General features: G+C 38.7%; 2 protein-coding genes across 4 annotated transcripts in view; one reads left to right on the plus strand and one right to left on the minus strand.

The window, feature by feature from the left end:
• nfkbiz (nuclear factor of kappa light polypeptide gene enhancer in B-cells inhibitor, zeta) overlaps positions 1-14,978 on the plus strand; it is a 692,084-nt gene extending 677,106 nt beyond the window's left edge. Inside the window, exons 2-12 of one of the 3 annotated variants that reach the window (XM_013272189.3) lie at positions 8,556-8,652; positions 8,726-8,893; positions 9,297-9,376; positions 9,668-10,014; positions 10,859-10,964; positions 11,045-11,191; positions 12,852-12,915; positions 13,006-13,175; positions 13,292-13,402; positions 13,556-13,723; positions 13,811-14,978. In XM_013272189.3, the coding sequence (XP_013127643.1) occupies positions 8,818-8,893; positions 9,297-9,376; positions 9,668-10,014; positions 10,859-10,964; positions 11,045-11,191; positions 12,852-12,915; positions 13,006-13,175; positions 13,292-13,402; positions 13,556-13,723; positions 13,811-13,849 (1,308 nt within the window). In that variant the 5' untranslated portion in view covers positions 8,556-8,652; positions 8,726-8,817 and the 3' untranslated portion in view covers positions 13,850-14,978. The remainder of the gene's footprint in view (positions 1-8,555; positions 8,653-8,725; positions 8,894-9,296; positions 9,377-9,667; positions 10,015-10,858; positions 10,965-11,044; positions 11,192-12,851; positions 12,916-13,005; positions 13,176-13,291; positions 13,403-13,555; positions 13,724-13,810) is intronic. The other 2 variants (XM_019351994.2, XM_019351995.2) reach the window with 2 other exon arrangements.
• On the minus strand, positions 14,642-17,391 carry jagn1b (jagunal homolog 1b). Its single transcript, XM_003446554.5, has 4 exons — positions 17,237-17,391; positions 16,552-16,649; positions 15,516-15,588; positions 14,642-15,437 (listed from the first exon to the last, which is right to left on the minus strand). The coding sequence occupies exons 2-4, from the start codon at positions 16,638-16,640 to the stop codon at positions 15,048-15,050; spliced, it is 552 nt and encodes a 183-aa protein (XP_003446602.1). The 5' UTR covers positions 16,641-16,649; positions 17,237-17,391; the 3' UTR covers positions 14,642-15,047.
• Between the last annotated feature and the right edge of the window lie 991 nt (positions 17,392-18,382).

Below are 18,382 nucleotides of genomic sequence, written 5' to 3' on the forward strand. Positions count from 1 at the left end.
CAATATATTTAGACTGGTTGACTGAATTTGGTCCTGTGTGTGTCTCTCTGTGCATGTGTGTTTCAATATGTGTCCATATTTGTGATTGTGTGACTGTTATACTTTTTTTTGCTGATTTTCTTTTCATTTAACAATTACATTTGAGGGACCCTTAGCATGTTCAGGATTTTTTCAGCTGTCCATTTTGCTTTTCCAATTTTTCTATTTAAGTTATTACTATTGTGCTAAGTCATAGCATTTCTGCTGCTTTTCAGTATTTGTGCTAAATACAGCATTTCTGCTATTTTATAAGATTTGTGCTAAATATAGTATTTCTGCCAAATATAGTATTTCTGTCAAATTACAGCATTTCTGCTATGTTGTACTGTTTCTCTAAATCATAGTATTTCTGTAATGTTTAAGAATGTTTGGTGTTAAGGTTCAATGTTGAGAGAGGAATCCAAAAATAACCACAGATCCGGTCCGGTGTGCAATTAGACAGCATTTAATAAATACATGTGTGAGTCCGACCGCTGTGCAGATTTCAGCGTCGAACTGAACTTACAATCATTAGACAAAGGCTTTATAGGGTTTGCAGTCTTCCTGTTACCAGGCAGACTTAAACAAAGCATACGTCACTCCAAAACCACAATGACTCTTAACATAGTCTAAAACAACATCGTCTTCGCGTCGACGGCAGGTGCTTCCTGTCTCCATCCTGCCCAGGCTTATCTTCCTGGAACATCAAGTCCATGTTCTGCACAAAATGTCACTCATACAGGCACAACTTTGCAGTTATAAACTCTTACCTACTAACTGAGTCTATCTGTGTGTGTGTGCACGTGCGGGGGCGCGTGCATGCTGTGTACTGCGTACGTGTCATGACCTCTCGTACTATATGTGTCTGTATGTGTGTCTCGCCCTTAAATGCTCTCTTTGCTTTCAGTTTCACTTCTGCAAAAGCCTGCAACTTCAAAAGCCTATAACTTCCTGTCTCTGCCCTCTACACAGAAACACTGAGATCACAGAAGCATTAAAAACATTTAAAATTATAGATTCAACTCAACCGTTTAAAGTGGTTCTTCTTGGACCTGTAATAAAGACTAATATAATACCCATATATTTGAACATCTGAATGCCCCTGAATGCAACATCACTATTAACATGAAATGGTAATGATGATTATAAAAATAGCAGCAAATAATAGCAGTAAAATATTCCTACTCCTCTCACTCCGGAGGAGTCATAACTTTTTGTTGGATTTCCACAGAGACCTGAAAATTTCCATGACTGTTCACCAAAGCCTGCTGTCTCTTACGGTGAAAGAATGATATCTATACTCCAAATAGATTTAGAGTTAGAAAGCGTTGTTTGAGGGCAAGTCAAGGCAGATTTCACTTGCCTCTACTCAGTTATGGTGCATTAGAAGTCAAATATCTTCAATAATTCATATTTTAATGATAAATTGTCAACACTTTAAGATTCCCCCATCTCTTCTGAACAAAACGGTGTAAGAATGACCATTCTAGCCCCTACGGTTAGGAAATTATGGCCATTTGTTTGAGAGGAATCCTCACTATGAGAAATTCACTGCAGAAATCCTGTCTCTGTGCTCTGTGTGTGTAAAAACGGCTGCACCTGTTTTGGCGGGAAAAAGTACACAGCCTCTCTGATTGGTGGATTCAAATTTAGCAGCTCCCAGGCTGCTTGACTGACCTAGAAACTTGATTTTCTCTCCCTGTGTGTGTGTGTGTGTGTGTGTGTGTGTGTGTGTGTGTGTGTGTGTGACAGAGAGAGAGAGAGAGAGAGGGCGAGAGAGAGTTTTTATGGGAGCATCTTATTGTATGATTTAAATTCAATATATTTAGACTGGTTGACTGAATTTGATCCTGTGTGTGTCTCTCTGTGCTTGTGGGACTTTTTGCAGCTGTCCATTTTGCTTTTCCAATTTTTCTATTTAAGTTATTACTATTGTGCTAAGTCATAGCATTTGTGCTGCTTTTCAGTATTTGTGCTAAATACAGCATTTGTGCTAAATCATACAGCATTTCTGCTATTTTATAGGATTTGTACTTAATATAATATTTCTGCTTAATTATAGTATTTCTGCCATTTTATAGTATTTGTGCTAAAACATAGTATTTCTACTAAATGCAGTATTTCTGGGTAATCATTGTATTTCTATATATTTCTGCCAGGTCCCCAGGGAGTCAGTCCTAATATTCAAATTTACATATCAGGACCTGGACGGCTTCCCAGCCAGCCAATCATATCTGAGTCCTGGCACATTTAAATTTGCATATTGGGGCATTCATGGCTTCCCAGCCAGCCAATCATATCTGACTCCTGGCACATTCAAATTTGCATATTGGGACCTTCATGGCTTCTCAGCCAGCCAATCATATCTGAGTCCTGGCACATTCAAATTTGCATATTGTTGCCTTCATGGCTTCCCAGCCAGCCAATCATATCTGAGTCCTGGCACATTCAAATTTGCATATTGGGACCTTCATGGCTTCCCAGCCAGCCAATCATATCTGAGACCTGGCACATTTAAATTTGCATATTGGGACCTTCGTGGCTTCTAAGCCCACCAATCATCTATGTCATATATCTCTAATATTTCATATTTTTATTTTAAATGGTCAGCATTTCAAGATTCCCCTATGTCTTCTGAATAAAATGGTCTAAGAATGACTGTTTTAGCCCCTACGGTTAGAAATTTATGGCTGTTTGTTTGAGGGGAATTCTCACTATGAGAAATAGACTGCAAAAATCCTGTCTCTCTCTGTGCTGCATGTGTAAAAGCCTGCACTTGGTGCACCAGTTTTGGCGGGAAAAAGCACACAGCCTCTCTGATTGGTGGATTCAAATTGAGAAGGTCACAGCTGTTTGACTGACCTAGAAACATGCTGTTAACAGCCCCTGTTCACTTTCTGCTGCTGCTGCTGCTGCTGGTGTGTGTGTGTGTGTGTGTGTGTGTGTGTGTGTGTGTGTGTGTGTGTGTGTGTGTGTGTGTGTGTGTGTGTGTGTGTGTGTGTGTGTGTGTGAGACAGAGAGAGAGAGAAAGGGAGGGCGAGAGAGAGTTTTTATGGGAGCATCTTATTGTATGATTTTAATTCAATATATTTAGACTGGTTGACTGAATTTGGTCCTGTGTGTGTCTCTCTGTGCATGTGTGTTTCAATATGTGTCCATATTTGTGATTGTGTGACTGTTATACTTTTTTTTGCTGATTTTCTTTTCATTTAACAATTACATTTGAGGGACCCTTAGCATGTTCAGGATTTTTTCAGCTGTCCATTTTGCTTTTCCAATTTTTCTATTTAAGTTATTACTATTGTGCTAAGTCATAGCATTTCTGCTGCTTTTCAGTATTTGTGCTAAATACAGCATTTCTGCTATTTTATAAGATTTGTGCTAAATATAGTATTTCTGTCAAATTACAGCATTTCTGCTATGTTGTACTGTTTCTCTAAATCATAGTATTTCTGTAATGTTTAAGAATGTTTGGCTAAATATATTCTTTCTGTTATCTTATACTATTTCTCCTAAATTCTTGTATTTTTGAGAAGTTATCGTGTTTCTGGTAAGTTACAATATTTCTGCTAAGTTCTGCTATGCTATTGTATTTCTGCCAAGTATTATGTTTCCTCTAAGATATTGCAGTTCTGCTAAGTCACTACATTTTAGCAAAGTTCCTTTGCTTCTGCAAAGATTTTACAATTTCTGCAACTTTTCAGCTTTTTCAGCTAGTTTCAGCAGAAAGCTTCAGCTTTAAAGCATCCACACTGCATTTTCGCAGGAAATGCAAATTCTTCTAGTTATTATTATTATTCTTCAAGTTGCTTCCGTACGTTTTTTGCTGTTTAACTACTTCAACAATTTTTGTGCTATTTTCACCGTTCAAATTTTAAACTATTCTGCTATTTCTGCTAAAGTGTGCTATGACTTTTGGTATTTTTTGCTGTTATACTTTTTAAAATATTAAGCTTTTTATGCAATTTTTTGTCCCATTGAAATGAATGGAAAACTTCCAAAATTCTGCTAAAACTTACTCATTTTTGAAACTTAACTACTTTCTCATACTTTCGCCTAGAACAACCATTCAAATTTTAAAATGTTCACAAATTATTGGGCTATTCATGAATGATTCAGCTTTTTCATATCTGTTACCGTTTTCATCTTATCCCTCTTTAAGTTTTGAGTTTCATCTTTGTGATTTTTCACAAAATACATGCGTTGTTATGGTTGCTATGCAGTTGGTTCTAAGTGAGCCACTGTACCTTTGGCAATTTTCTCTTCATGTCCGAACAACTTCTTGCTACTCGCTCAATTTTCACTCAACCCACACAAATTATACATCAAAATGTAGGTATTTTTGCTGGCTTTCAGAAAATGTCACCATCATTGTTGTCAGATTTATAGAATTTTGGCAAATCTCCTCAGACCAACACAAAGTCGCAAAACTCTCCATAGAAAGTCAATGGAGAGCTTGTTCAAAATCATCGCTTGATTTCTGTAATGAGAGGCATATTCGAATCGTCATATCTCCTTAACGAAGCGAAGTTAAAACATGAGGCTTGTCCCCGTATATCTTCAGACACTCCTGACGCTCACAATTCAAGAATTTTTTTCTCACCTATTACCGTTCTGAAATGAGTTAGACTTGTTTGAGGGTAGGAAATTTGTCCCTCGCTCAGATTTCTTCAGATTTCAAACTCTGGAAATGAGGCACTTTTTTCTCTCGTCATATGTTTTTGATAGATTTCCACAGAGACCTGAAAATTTCCATGACTGTTCACCAAAGCCTGCTGTCTCTTACGGTGAAAGAATGATATCTATACTCCAAATAGATTTAGAGTTAGAAAGCGTTGTTTGAGGGCAAGTCAAGGCAGTTTTCGCTTGCCTCTACTCAGTTATGGTGCATTAGAAGTCAAATATCTTCAATAATTCATATTTTAATGATAAATTGTCCACACTGTAAGATTCCCCCATCTCTTCTGAACAAAACGGTGTAAGAATGACCGTTCTAGCCCCTACGGTTAGGAAATTATGGCCATTTGTTTGAGAGGAATCCTCACTATGAGAAATACACTGCAGAAATCCTGTCTCTCTCTGTGCTGAGTGTGTAAAAACGGCTGCACCTGTTTTGGCGGGAAAAAGTACACAGCCTCTCTGATTGGTGGATTCAAATTTAGCAGCTCCCAGGCTGCTTGACTGACCTAGAAACTTGATTTTCTCTCCCTGTTTGTGTGTGTGTGTGTGTGTGTGTGTGTGACAGAGAGAGAGAGAAAGGGAGGGCGAGAGAGAGTTTTTATGGGAGCATCTTATTATATGATTTAAATTCAATATATTTAGACTGGTTGACTGAATTTGATCCTGTGTGTGTCTCTCTGTGCATGTGTGTTTCCATATGTGTCCATATTTGTGATTGTGTCACTGTTATACTTTTTTTTGCTGATTTTTTTCATTTAACAATTACATTTGAGGGACCCTTAGCATGTTCAGGATTCTTTCAGCTGTCCATTTTCCTTTTCTTTTTTAAGTTATTACTATTGTGTTGAGTCATAGCATTTCTGCTGCTTTTCAGTATTTGTGCTAAATACAGCATTTCTGCAAAATCATACTATGTCTGCTATTTCATAAGATTTGTGCTAAATACAGCATTTCTGCTAAATCATACTCTTTCTGCTATTTCATAAGATTTGTGCTAAATATAGTGTTTCTGCTATTTCTGCCAAATTTAGTATTTTTGATTAATTAGGGTTTTTCTACCAAATCATAGTACAGTTTTACTGCTTTTTATAGGATTTTTAGAGGATATTTATATTGCTTAATATAGTATTTCTGCTTTTTATAGGATTTGTGCTTAATATAGTTTTTCTAAAAAATGTAGTATTTATGCTTAATCATACTATTTCTATATATTTCTGCCAGGTCCCCAGGCAGCTAATCCTCTGTGAGGACTGATACATACAAATACATATCAGGGCCTGCACGGCTTCCCAGCCAGCCAATCATATCTGGGGTCTGCCCTTTCTTCTCTCGTCATATCTCAGCGACAGATGTACAAAGAGCAATGCAAATCACAGTCAAAGTACACGAAAGTACGCTGATTCACCCAGTACAAGAATTATGCTTCTAGTCCACCGAGTTTTTGAGTTACACGACGTTTTGTAACTGCAAAAAACGGCGTTTTTCGCCTCTCACCGCAATCTGATTCTGACTGCTCATCACCCTGTTTTCCAGGCGCTCGCTCTCTTTCCCAGTGGCGCAGTTGGTAATGACACAGGTCTGCAACCCAAAGGTCGTGGGTTCAATTACACCTTGGGCAACATGTGTTTTTTCCCTACAAATTAATACACTATCACAGACCACTAATTCATATTCATCATTTATTACAATTCTGCAACCTTTTATGATTTTACCAGCTTTTCTAACATGGACCTCAGATTCTTGTTAACACTCCATGGCACAAATACTGTTCCCTTTAGGCTCTGTGTGTGTGTGTGTGTGTGTGTGTGTGTGTGTGAGAGAGAGAGAGAGAGAGCAAGAGAGAGAGAGCCTTTTGATGGGAGCATCTTATTATATCACTTAAATTCAATATATTTAGACTGGTTGACTGAATTTGGTCCTGTGTGTGTCTCTCTGTGCATGTGTGTTTCCATATGTGCCCATATTTGTGATTGTGTGACTGTTATACTTTTTTTGCTGATTTTTTTTTTTTTTTCAATTAACAATTAGATTTGAGGGACCCTTAGCATGTTCAGGATTTTTCCAGCTGTCCATTTTGCTTTTCCAATTTTTCTATAAGTTATTACTGTTGTGCTAAGTCATAGCATTTCTGCTGCTTTTCAGTATTTGTGCTAAATACAGGATTTCTGCTAAATCATACTATTTCTGCTATTTTATGAGATTTGTGCCAAATACAGCATTTCTGCTAAATCATATTATTTCTGCTATTTCATAAGATTTGTACTAAATATAGTGTTTCTGCCAAATATAGTATTTCTGCTTAATTATAGTATTTCTGCCATTTTATAGTATTTGTGCTAAAACATAGTATTTCTACTAAATGTAGTATTTATGCTTAATCATACTATTTGTATATATTTCTGCCAGGTCCCCAGGCAGCTAATCCTCTGTGAGGACTGATACATATAAAATTTACATATCAGGGCCTGCACGGCTTCCCAGCCAGCCAATCATATCTGAGGTCTGCAGTTTCTTCTCTCGTCATATCTCAGCGACAGATGTACAAAGAGCAATGCAAATCACAGTCAAAGTACACGAAAGTACGCTGATTCACCCAGTACAAGAATTATGCTTCTAGTCCACCTAGTTTTTGAGTTACACGACGTTTTGTAACTCCAAAAAACAGCGTTTTTCGCCTGTCACCGCAATCTAATTCTGACTGCTCATCACCCTGTTTTCCAGGCACTCGCTCTCTTTCCCAGTGGCGCAGTTGGTAATGACACAGGTCTGCAACCCAAAGGTCGTGGGTTCAATTACACCTTGGGCAACATGTTTTTTTTCCCTACAAATTAATACACTATCACAGACCACTAATTCATACTCATCATTTATTACCATTCTGCAAACTTTTATGATTTTACCAGCTTTTCTAATATGGACCTCAGATTCTTGTTACTCCATGACACAAATACTGTTCCCTTTAGGCTCTGTGTGTGTGTGTGTGTGTATCAATATTTCTCCCATTTTAAAGTATTACTCCTCCATAATTGTATTTCTGTTAAATCAAAGTACTTTTACTACATCTTAGTACTTCTGCTCAATCATAGTATTTCTGCTAAATCATAGTATTTCTACTATATTATATTTTTCTTTCTAAATATAGCATTTCTGCTATATAATTGTATTACTGCTATGTTATAATATTTGTGCTAAACCAGAGTATTTCTGCTGAAACATAGTATTTCTGCCAAATGATAGTATTTCTGTCAAATTACAGTATTTGTGCTAAAACATAGTATTTATTTTAAAAATTTCAATATTAATAGTAAATTACAGTGTCTCTGGTAAATTGCAGCATTTCTGCTATGTTGTACTGTTTTTCTAAATCATAGTATTTCTGTAATGTTTAAGAATGTTTCGCTAAATATATTCTTTCTGTTACCTTATACTGTTTCTCCTAAATTCTTGCATTTTTGAGAAGTTATCGTGTTTCTGCTAAGTTACAATATTTCTGCTAAGTTCTGCTATGCTATTGTATTTCTGCCAAGTATTATGTTTCCTCTAAGATATTGCAGTTCTGCTAAGTTACTACATTTTAGCAAAGTTCCTTTGCTTTTGCAAAGTTTTTACAAATTCTGCAACTTTTCAGCTTTTTCTGCTAGTTTCAGCAGACAGCTTCAGCATTACAGCATCCACACTGCATTTTCGCAGGAAATGCAAATTTTTCTAGTTTGCATATAAATTCGTTTTCAGTGTTTTTATCTCGACTTTTGCCTTGAGCTGCAAAGAAAAACTAGCAGAATTTAGCTGGATTTAGTTGGAATAAATGTTTTGCACTTATGCATAAAGTAAAACCTTTATTGTGAAATGCTTAACAGACACACCTCAGTAACCCTGTGTAGGAGGAAGTCAGTTGCGGGGCATTTTGTGCTGCAGTTGTTCCTTGTTTCTGATCCTGCGTTGACAAGCAAAAAGGTGAGCCAGCTGTACATGTTTCACTATCACACACCTGCTGTTTGTTTGTTTTTCATGAAATTTATTGTGATAGGCAGTTTACCCTCCAGGTTGTGTGTGTGGAGGGAGCAGCAGAGAAAACTGACAGAGAACGCTGGCTGAGAATCAGTGAATGACTCCGTAAACATGCTGGATTCTAGAGGGATTGAAATCTCAGGAGGCCAGACTCTGCTGGCCGCTCACTTCAGTTCGAGTTTCAGAGGTGAGTTTGTGTAATTTCAGTAATCGGATAACACATTCACCGCTCTGAAAAGTATGAAACTCTAACCTCACACATTGTTTTGCCTCCAAACACCTTATTCCACCTGTTTTCTTTTTGAGATTCACGGAACGGGGAAGTCAGACAAACTTGCGAATGTTAAATTAGTCGCACTGTTGACTTTGTGTGGCAGGCCTAAAGCACACCACATGACTAAATGCTTACCTAATCAACCGAGAGCTTTTATCGATAAATGAACTTTACTCCTTTACTGAATGCACTGTTTCCTATTTTTCACTGAAGAATAAATACCTGATGCTTTATGCGGTGGCATATATTTACAGTGAGTGAAAGACACAGTGTGTCTTTCATGTTCAGGCTAGTAAAACTTCTAATTTCCCTACAGGGTGCTCATTTGCTGATGTGAAGCCGCCACCGGTGAGAACCGTGAAGCAAATGCTAATGATGAAACGTAAAAATCTACAGGTACGGCCCCGAGCGCAAGTAGACCAGTAAAGTACAGAAAATAGAACAAATAGAAGGCTTAATCTGAACTCTTTATAAAGGTGCACATGAGCGTGTAAAGTCTCGAGTTATGGCAGTGCTTTGAGTTCCTCCAGTATGAGGAAGAATTCGCAAAATTCAGAGCCAAGTACAAGTTGTTGAGAAAAGTCTGCATGTAAAGGCAACCCAAATGAGGGTGTTTATTATGAATAATAACAAGTCAGTTATTAATATTCCTAGTAAAAGTTGACATTGATCCTCTTGTATTAACAGAACTGCTCACAGGACAACTACAATTTGGAGCACAAACGCATGTCTCCAAAATACGAAACTTCTCCCACTGGCGTGAATCATCATCAGTTAAGCCCTCCAGCGCCTGTCAGTCAAAATACCACCGCCCTGTTTCCAACTGCTGCTCCTGAAAATGCTCCAATGAAACAAGAGTTTCTCATAAATCAACAAATGCAGTACGGCTTCGAGTATCCACCCCTGCAGGAACAAAGGACCCCGTCTCCTGAAGCCAGGATGACCTTGTTTGAATGGCAAATACAGCAGGAGGCACGCAAAGTCGAAGGAATGTCCCTAGAGCAGCTGTCCATGCAGGACTCAGATGGTGACACGTATGTATGCATGAACGAAAGCATTACCCTGACCAGTGGTTACTTGAATAAAGATCAGTATCATAAAATTAGCAATTCCACCATAACTGGACAGCAATTCCCAATTAGGGCTGCTTGCAACTGCAGGTAATCCAAACACAATTACAACATAGCATGATGCAGATTTTTAGTAAACTGGTTTTTATGCAGTAACCTCTTAGCAAGTGAGCAAGGTGAGAAGATTAAATAGTAAACTAAAAAGTAGAGATACAATTATATGGGCAGACAGAGCTAGTTCAAAGTAAAAAGCTACATACATGGGTGAAAGTACTAAAAGTCAAGGCTGATCAGCTGAAACAGGCTAAAGTAACAGAACAGTGGAAGGCTAAATAGCGCGGTAAAGTCACAAAAATATGAAAATAAGATAATGGATCATTGATTTTTAAATAGCTAGATAAGCATATTGGGCCAAGAGTTTACAAAGACAAAAGAAAACAGTTGAAACGGATCAAAATATTCAAATGGTTGGGAAAAAGGATGATTAAATGGTTATAATATGCAAAGGTAATGGATAACAGGTTGGAGCGGAAAACAGGTAGAGAATAACTGACAGTCACAGGAACACTAGGTGAAAGTTGTTGGTTTTTTTAGGTTAAACAATTTAGCAAAAAAAAAAAGAAGGTGACAGAGGTGGAAATCATTGAGGAGCAAATGGAAAATAGCTCTAACAGGCCTACTTGGCTAAAAGTGCAGAATAATTATTAGAAATCACACAAATGTACAGTAAGCCTGACCCCAACACTGACACATGAACAGCATTTCTGTGGATTTCTGCTGCAGCTGACCTTTTTACTCCTTCCACCAGATTCCTTCACATAGCAGTAGCAAAAGGTCTGCGTGCTCTGGCTTATGTGCTCTCTGCAAAAATGGCCGGATCTGGCTTTCTGGACATTAAAGAACACAACGGGCAGGTAAAAACAATCAGTGGCTCGTGATTCATGGTGGTTTTCATACATCAAGACACATTAACCTGTAAGCTGTGTTTCCACAGAGCCCTCTCCAGATCGCGGTTGCCACCAATCAGTACTTAATTGTCCAAGACCTCATGGCTCACGGAGCTCAGGTCAACACGAGAGACTCCTGGGGCCGTGCTCCTTTGCATGTGTGTGCTGAGAAAGGCCACTATCTCACTTTGCAGGTAAGAAATCACTATCAGTATTTACCTGCCTACCTACCTACATATGTATATATATATTAAATGCTGATTAAAAGTTAAAGCATAAACTTAAAGTTGACCTCTTTAAGCTTCAAATATTCACTAATTTAATCTAAATTAAATCATTCTATTGCTAAGCAGCGCAAGATTATACTGTCTAGCAACTTTTCAGAGCATTGCTTTGGATCAACACAAAATTTTTAAGTTAGTTTTAAAAATTCTCAAACTTTAATTGCTGCTATCAAATACAAAGTGGCTATACAGTGTAGACATTTACCTAACAAGCAAAATTCCCTGCACTAATCCCTTTGGGATTGCATCAGAAGGGCATCTGGTGTTCTTGGTGACGCAAAAAACAAAAATATTTGTGGTTGTTTCTATAGCAACAACAGGCTTAAACACACAAGTTTAAGATCTAAAAAAGGTGATTGTTCAGAGCATAGTATTCCCATGATACAACAGTAGGACAAAGTAACAGCAGCCTTACTGTCCGTATCTCCTAGCGAGATGGGAGTGGCACACCTGTCTCACTATTGCCCCAATCCAGGGCGTGAAGCTCTGCTGGCAAATGACACCTTGTGAGTAAATGAGCCATGCCCATGGAAAACGGCTTTAGGTGATACCTGGGGATTGAGAAAGGCTGGCTAAACTCCAAACGCAGGATTCATTTCTTTTGTAAAACATAATTCAGCTTTCATAATACAGCCTGAAGGTTTTCACTGAAACCACAACACCAAGTCGTAAAGATGATGACAGTCTTGCCATGTTTAAGCGTCTCAGGGCCAGAATTGGGACAACTTTCCTCAATGGAGTGCTTACAAGCAGGGGAAACAAAACTTTCTGATTCTGAGCAGCAAAACCAGAGGGTTTAGTGTCAAAGAATTATCAAATGTCATGACCTAAACAGGAGACAGATGTCGGTGTAGATCAGTAATCTAGTGGTCATGGTAGGCGCTGAAATTGGCAACTAGACATTCTTCAGTTTTCAAAGCTGATGGGAGTCCCATATTTTTAACCCCTAGTGTGGTTTCTACCTTAGAGTGTGTCCTGAGAGTTGCTGACCCGTCCCATACATTGTTAAGAGTTAACAAGAGTTCTGCCATAAAGACAACATTTGACGTCCTCCCCTGTACCCCTATTGACGAGTTCTGACACTTCAGTATATATCATTAAATTCAAGGGTTACTCCTAGTAAGGTTTCTAGAGGTAAAGAGTTAAGGTTGCATGATAACAAACCCACTAAAGGTTTAACTAAAGAAGGCTCTTGGATGACAGGTCTTCAAGAACAAGAAATTCAGTTAGTCTTTAAGTCTTGTCTTGAAGACTATAAAAAAAAGAGGCCTTCATCTCAAGCCCTTAAGACAAGAGAGATACACAACTCATCTTGTTAATGTATAACATGCATATTGCTGAGAGTTAACGTGAAACACGTTGCCTGCTTCCTCAAATGTACCAAAGACCTTTGTCTTATCACATGGCGCCAAAATTAATAATAAACCCGGACTCTGATCCACGTTCCCTGCAACTGTGACAAATGTAGGCCAAATAACGTTTTGTCAGAATACAATTTTGTGTTGCAGTCATGCTTTTTTTGTCTAGTTGCATTAAGAATATTTTCTTAATCTCACTCATATTTCCGCAGAGCATCTGGAAGGCCTTAAAAGGAAATAGGGAACTGATCGATGTAGAAGTGTTCAGTTACGATGGTGAGTGTGTTTTTGTGTGACTGAAAACTTTAGGATGCTCAAATGCGTTTTTTGTGATTAAATTCTGTCATTTGTTTCTGTGTCTGGAAGGTTTGACTGCTCTTCATTTGGCCGTCTTGTCTCACAACACTGTTGTGAAGGACCTGAGGAACCTGCAAAATCCCTGCATATTCATGACCACAGAGCTGGGGCAGCGGAAGCGCATGTACTTGGAATGTATCAAGATTCTGCTGAACATGGGCGCCTCCTGTGGGACAAAGGTGAGTATTACCACTTCAGGGGAACATTTCAGCTAGCTTGGTCTTGCTCCACACCAAACTGCTCGGGTTTTCCTGTCTCTTGTGGTTTGGTTTAAGATACTTTTTAATCTCTCCAGGATCAGAAAAGTGGACGGACTTCTCTCCATATGGCTTGTGAGGAGGCAAATGTGGAGCTGCTGAGGATTTTTCTTGACCAGCCAACAATGCTGTCCATTGTAAATGTTAAGGTATGCCTGTTTCATGATAAACAATATATTTACGGTGGATTGCTGCCTTTTACAAGAAACCAGAGAGAAAGTTTCCCAGCTGTCACAGCTCCAACCTACGTCCATAAACACTACACAAACAGTAATATGTGGTGTTTTGTCCACTCCTTTCAGACGTTCAGTGGAAACACAGCGCTGCACATCGTCAGCTCTCTGGCCAATCACAATACTCAAGCCGAAGCGGTGAAGCTGCTTATGAGAAAGGGAGCCGATCCCGGGGTTAGGAACTTAGAAAATGAGCTGCCGTCTCAGCTGGTACCTGAAGGTCCTGCTGGGGAAAAGGTAAGGGTGCCACTTCACATACATGCTGGAGGAATCGCAGATGGCACTGTTTGCTGACTGAAATCTAATTTTATTTTTTTCCTGCAGGTGAGGCAGATCCTGAAAGGAAAACATGTTAATGCTTAAATAAAGCTGAAGAACACTGTCAGTCAGACAGTTGAGTATGATAAATATGATTTGCCAAACAAGGCAGATGGTGGTTGTTTCAGTGAAACATGTCGAGTTGTTCATTACAGTGTAATGCTTAAAAAAAAGAAAAAAGAAAAAAATTGTACTTATGTCAAATTTTTTTGTTACTTTTATCAAGTAGGATCAGTGTGATTATTCTCTACAGGTTTTTAGCGTTTAGAAAGGAATCTTGTTTTTTCTTTTGTTTTTTAATTTTTTAATATTTTAGCACCAAGTGAAATCCTTTTGTTAATGCAGTGGAAAATATTTACCCATCTCATCAAGAGATAGTACTTTGAAAGGTATCAAATGATTTTTTTTTTTTTCCCTGGCATATTGAGCCAAAATGTAACAAGTGGTGCATCCCTAATCAAATCTACACTTAATTTTGTAAGTTTAAATCTTTGTAAGAGTTCTGATCTTAAATATCTAATGTTTTGATAATGATGTGCAAAATGTTATGTGGGGAAAAAAAAAACACTGAACCAACTTTTTTTCTAACTATGTAATTACACTAATGTGTTGTTTTTGTCTTCATGACTGTGTTATTGTAAAGGTAACTATTGTGATGTGTGAATTGTCTTGTTTTACATTTTTAGTTAAGTTTCAACTTTATCGTTGTAAATAGGAGGGGTGATACAGAATTCTGGGACTCTGCCTCATATACTTAATTTGGGCAATCATCTGTTAATGTCTTATGTGTGTCTGCAACACACTGTGGGAAAACCTCCAACTCCAACTTTGATTTAATTTTGGAGAACTGGACGAAGTCACCTGGAGGAATATGTGGCTAATATGGTGGCGAATCCCAGAATATTTACCACAATTTCTAATTTTTTAAACATTTTTTTTAATGTTACTGCATGTGATTTGCGTTTTCTCAGTACTTAAAAGTAATGAAGTACACAAAGCATTTTATAGTTTGTTGCTGTTAATGATGAAATGTCAGAAATCCTGTACAGAGGGGAAGGTGACGGTTACAATCTGTCCAAGAACTGATTTTCTTCAAACAATGATGTAATCACTGTCAAATATAAATATAGAAAAAAACAAGCTGGACAACAATAAAGTCTCTTGGTCTTAGCAATTCGGCTCTAAGATCCTCTTTGTCCTTCAAACTAGTTGACCTTGGAGTTTAAGCATGCTTCAGCTGAATTTATTTCTTCTTCTTCTCCTGTGTGGTGGTGAACCACTGGTCCAGCAGCTTCTTACTATAGTAGATCTGCCAGCCGTGAACCTGCACGGCGATTACGATCACCAGGTACATGACTGACACGGCACTGAAGCCGAAAATGAAACGGTATGATTTGCCGTGGCGATAGAGCTGCTGAGCCACGGGGAACATCTCCATGCTGCCGTAGATCAGTGGCGCCACGCAAAAGAGCCCGGCGCTGATCATGGAGATGACCAGGTAGCTGATGTTGTTACGGGGCAGTGCCAAGAAGCTGAAGACTGTGGGTATTATGCTCAGTAAGTAGGGGTACTCCCACTGGTATGGAGAGGCCACCACCTTGTGGGACACCAGGTTCAGCTGGCTTACCGTCACCTGAGAAAGAAATGAAAACAGTCTGTGTGGCTCAACTTTTACAGAACGTAAAACATGCTTCTCCACAAGAATGCTTACCTGAGCTGCCATCAGCACCCAGATCAGCAGATGGAAAATGTTGAGCTTACGGATTTCAGACTTCAAGGCAACACTGAACACAAAAAATAAAAGAAAGACCAATCAGACGTTAGATTTTAAATGACTCAAAATTTAGTGGATCAAGGTCTCCTATACACAGAAACCTTTACATAGCAACAAATAGCAATCACTATCTCAGTTAGAAGAATCTCTTAGATATAACTATGTACTTATTTAAGCAGGTCAATGCTTCTGATGTCTCAGAAACAGTACTTCTCAAAAGGCCGTGTTTGCTTGTCCATCCAGAAGGAGGATAAGCTTACGCAACTGCAAGAGGCCTGTGGGTCCATGATTCAAAAGAATCACGACTTCTCCTGCAGCATTACTCAGAATTTATTCAAGTTTACAATGATCACCTTGACCCACATTGTGCTCAGAGTCATATTTGTTGTTTTACAAATAAAAACCTGTGAAACAAGATGAGATAATGACCACATCCCGTCCCAGGTCAGACAGGATGTGCTGCGGAACTTTTTCTTTAAAGGTTGATCACTAATACATACAACCACTGCAGAATCATCAGTATCTCTGTATGAGGCATGACCTGGACTTGTACTGAAAGTCTGACATGTATGAGCTGAACAGGAATGGAGGCAGCAGTGTCCCCTTTGGAGCTTATGCACATCACCAAATTAGACAGGGCACCACCCTAATTAGATATACTACCTTGCCAAATGAGATACTACTGACATTCTGGTTTTAGAACAGCTGTACTGCTATTTTTAGCCTTTCAAATTAGTAGTTTAATACTTAAGAACAGTGAAGCTTGTTTTATTATTTGATTTGAATGATCAGGACTGTGCACTCAGTTAACACTCTGCAGTTTTTAAACCAATTAAAACTAAAGTGATTCCAGATAAACACTACAAATGTTTAACTACTTGGGCACTTGAAAATATTAAAAAAATAAAATAAAAATCATTCCTTAAGAGTTGGATTTGGGGATTATTGCTCATCTAATGGTAAATAAATGAACCTCATCTGGTAGTGAGAGGCGACCCGCTCCCGGTGCTGGAAGTCACTGCCATCTGTGCCCGTTGCTCTTGGACCAGCTCGAGAAGCCATGATGGATATCTGAAGGCAAAACATGTCAGGTTTAACATCATCTAATGTCCAAGTACACATCAGTAAGACAGTCATTTCCAGCAATGAGCTGACTGCTCAGTCAGTCGTGCAGCACTTGCTCAATCTGACCAGTAAATGTGATGACAGGAAAGGCAATACTGTTATGCTTATATTTTACACTTTAAAAGCTTCACGTTTGCGTTTGTAGAAGTGGGAACGCTTTAAAATGAGGGTGGAAGGGGACTTTGCTGTTATTAAATCACGGCATACAGGTGTTTAATTCATTAGTTATCTGCTATTGCTGATGATGTGGCACGGGAAGCGTTTACGCGTAAGCTCCTGTTTCCCACTCTGCCTGTCAGCTTAAATGTATCAGAAGATGTTTCGTTTTTACTTCAGCTGCCATGACTTATGTCGATAAGTTGAGTTACAAATGGTTTGGAGATGGCTAGGCTAGCAAGCTAATGCCTGTGAGTGGTTAACTGCTACTGTAGGTCAAACAAAGGTAGTGTTAGCGAGAGATAAATACGAGTCAGACCACAGATAATGGCGTTATGTCGTCGGTGCAGACATCTGATATATATCACGGCACTTACCTTTTATTTTCTTCTACAGAATAAAAGCATTTAACCGTTAAAGCGCTGGTTAACAACGGCTACAGAGCAGCTAGCTGACCAGCTTCATACAAGGAAACCGGGATGATGTACAAACAGAATGTATGACGTGTCAAACTCTGATTGGTCTCTATCTTTCTTTTTGCTCCCCCCTTTCCTGTCATATGTTAACCATTTAATTCCTCTGATAAGCAGATTGCATTTCTCTGGATGATCTGATGGCAACACACTGACACTGCTGCAGTCATATGCTATTTTATTTTAAACATAAACTCACTGGCCACTTTATTAGGTGCAGCTGTTCTATTGCTCTTTACTGAAATATCTAATCAGCCAAATAATAAATGCATTTAGGCATGTATACACAGTCAAGATGACCTGTTGAAGTTCAAAGCAAGCGTCAGAATAGTGAATAAAGGTGATTTCAGTGCCAGACAAGCTGAACATTCCAGAAACTGGTGATTTACTGGGATTTTTCCACAAATGAAAAATTGTGGAGGTCAGAGGAGAATGGTCAGACTGCACTGATCTAATAGGAGGGCAACAGTAACTCAGACAACCACTCTGAATGCACAAGATGCCAAACTTTGGCCTACAGATAGGCTGCAGCAGCAGAAGACCTCACCAGGTGCCGCTCTTCTCAGTGAAAATTCGACAATAGAAAATTGCCTGGTCTGATTTCTGCTGTGACATTTGGACCCCACAGTGCCAACTGAGGATTGTTTAAATGTCACAGCTTGCCTGAGTATTATTGTTGACCATGTCCAGTCTATCCCACATGACCCTTGATGAACCATCTTCTGATGGGAGCTTCCAGCAGAATAATGTGCAATTTCACAAACCTCAAATCATGTTTAAACTGGTTTCTTGAACATGTTAATAAGTTCAATGTACTCAAATGACCTCCACAGTCATCAGATCTCAATCCAGTAGAGCATCTTCGAGATGTGGCAGAACATTTTGAGAATGACATTTTCGATGTGCAGTTGACAAATCTGCAGCAATTGTGTGATGCTATCATGTCAATATGGTCCAAAATCTCTAAGGAATGTTTCCAGCACTTTGTTGAATCTATGCCACAAAGAACCAAGTCCAGACATGTCTAGTTCAGTTTTGCTGTGTTGATTA

Source organism: Oreochromis niloticus, linkage group LG23 (genome assembly GCF_001858045.2).
Source record: "Oreochromis niloticus isolate F11D_XX linkage group LG23, O_niloticus_UMD_NMBU, whole genome shotgun sequence".
In the NCBI taxonomy this organism is placed as follows: Eukaryota; Metazoa; Chordata; class Actinopteri; order Cichliformes; family Cichlidae; genus Oreochromis; species Oreochromis niloticus.

Coding starts and splice junctions, on each gene's coding strand:
- jagn1b (XM_003446554.5), bottom strand. CDS start 16,640: ATGGCTTCTCGAGCTGGTCCAAGAGCAACGGGCACAGATGGCAGTGAC. Junction 15,589..16,551: donor GCCTCTCACTACCAGATGAG/GTTCATTTATTT, acceptor TTTTGTGTTCAG/TGTTGCCTTGAAGTCTGAAA. Junction 15,438..15,515: donor GGGTGCTGATGGCAGCTCAG/GTAAGCATTCTT, acceptor TTTCTTTCTCAG/GTGACGGTAAGCCAGCTGAA.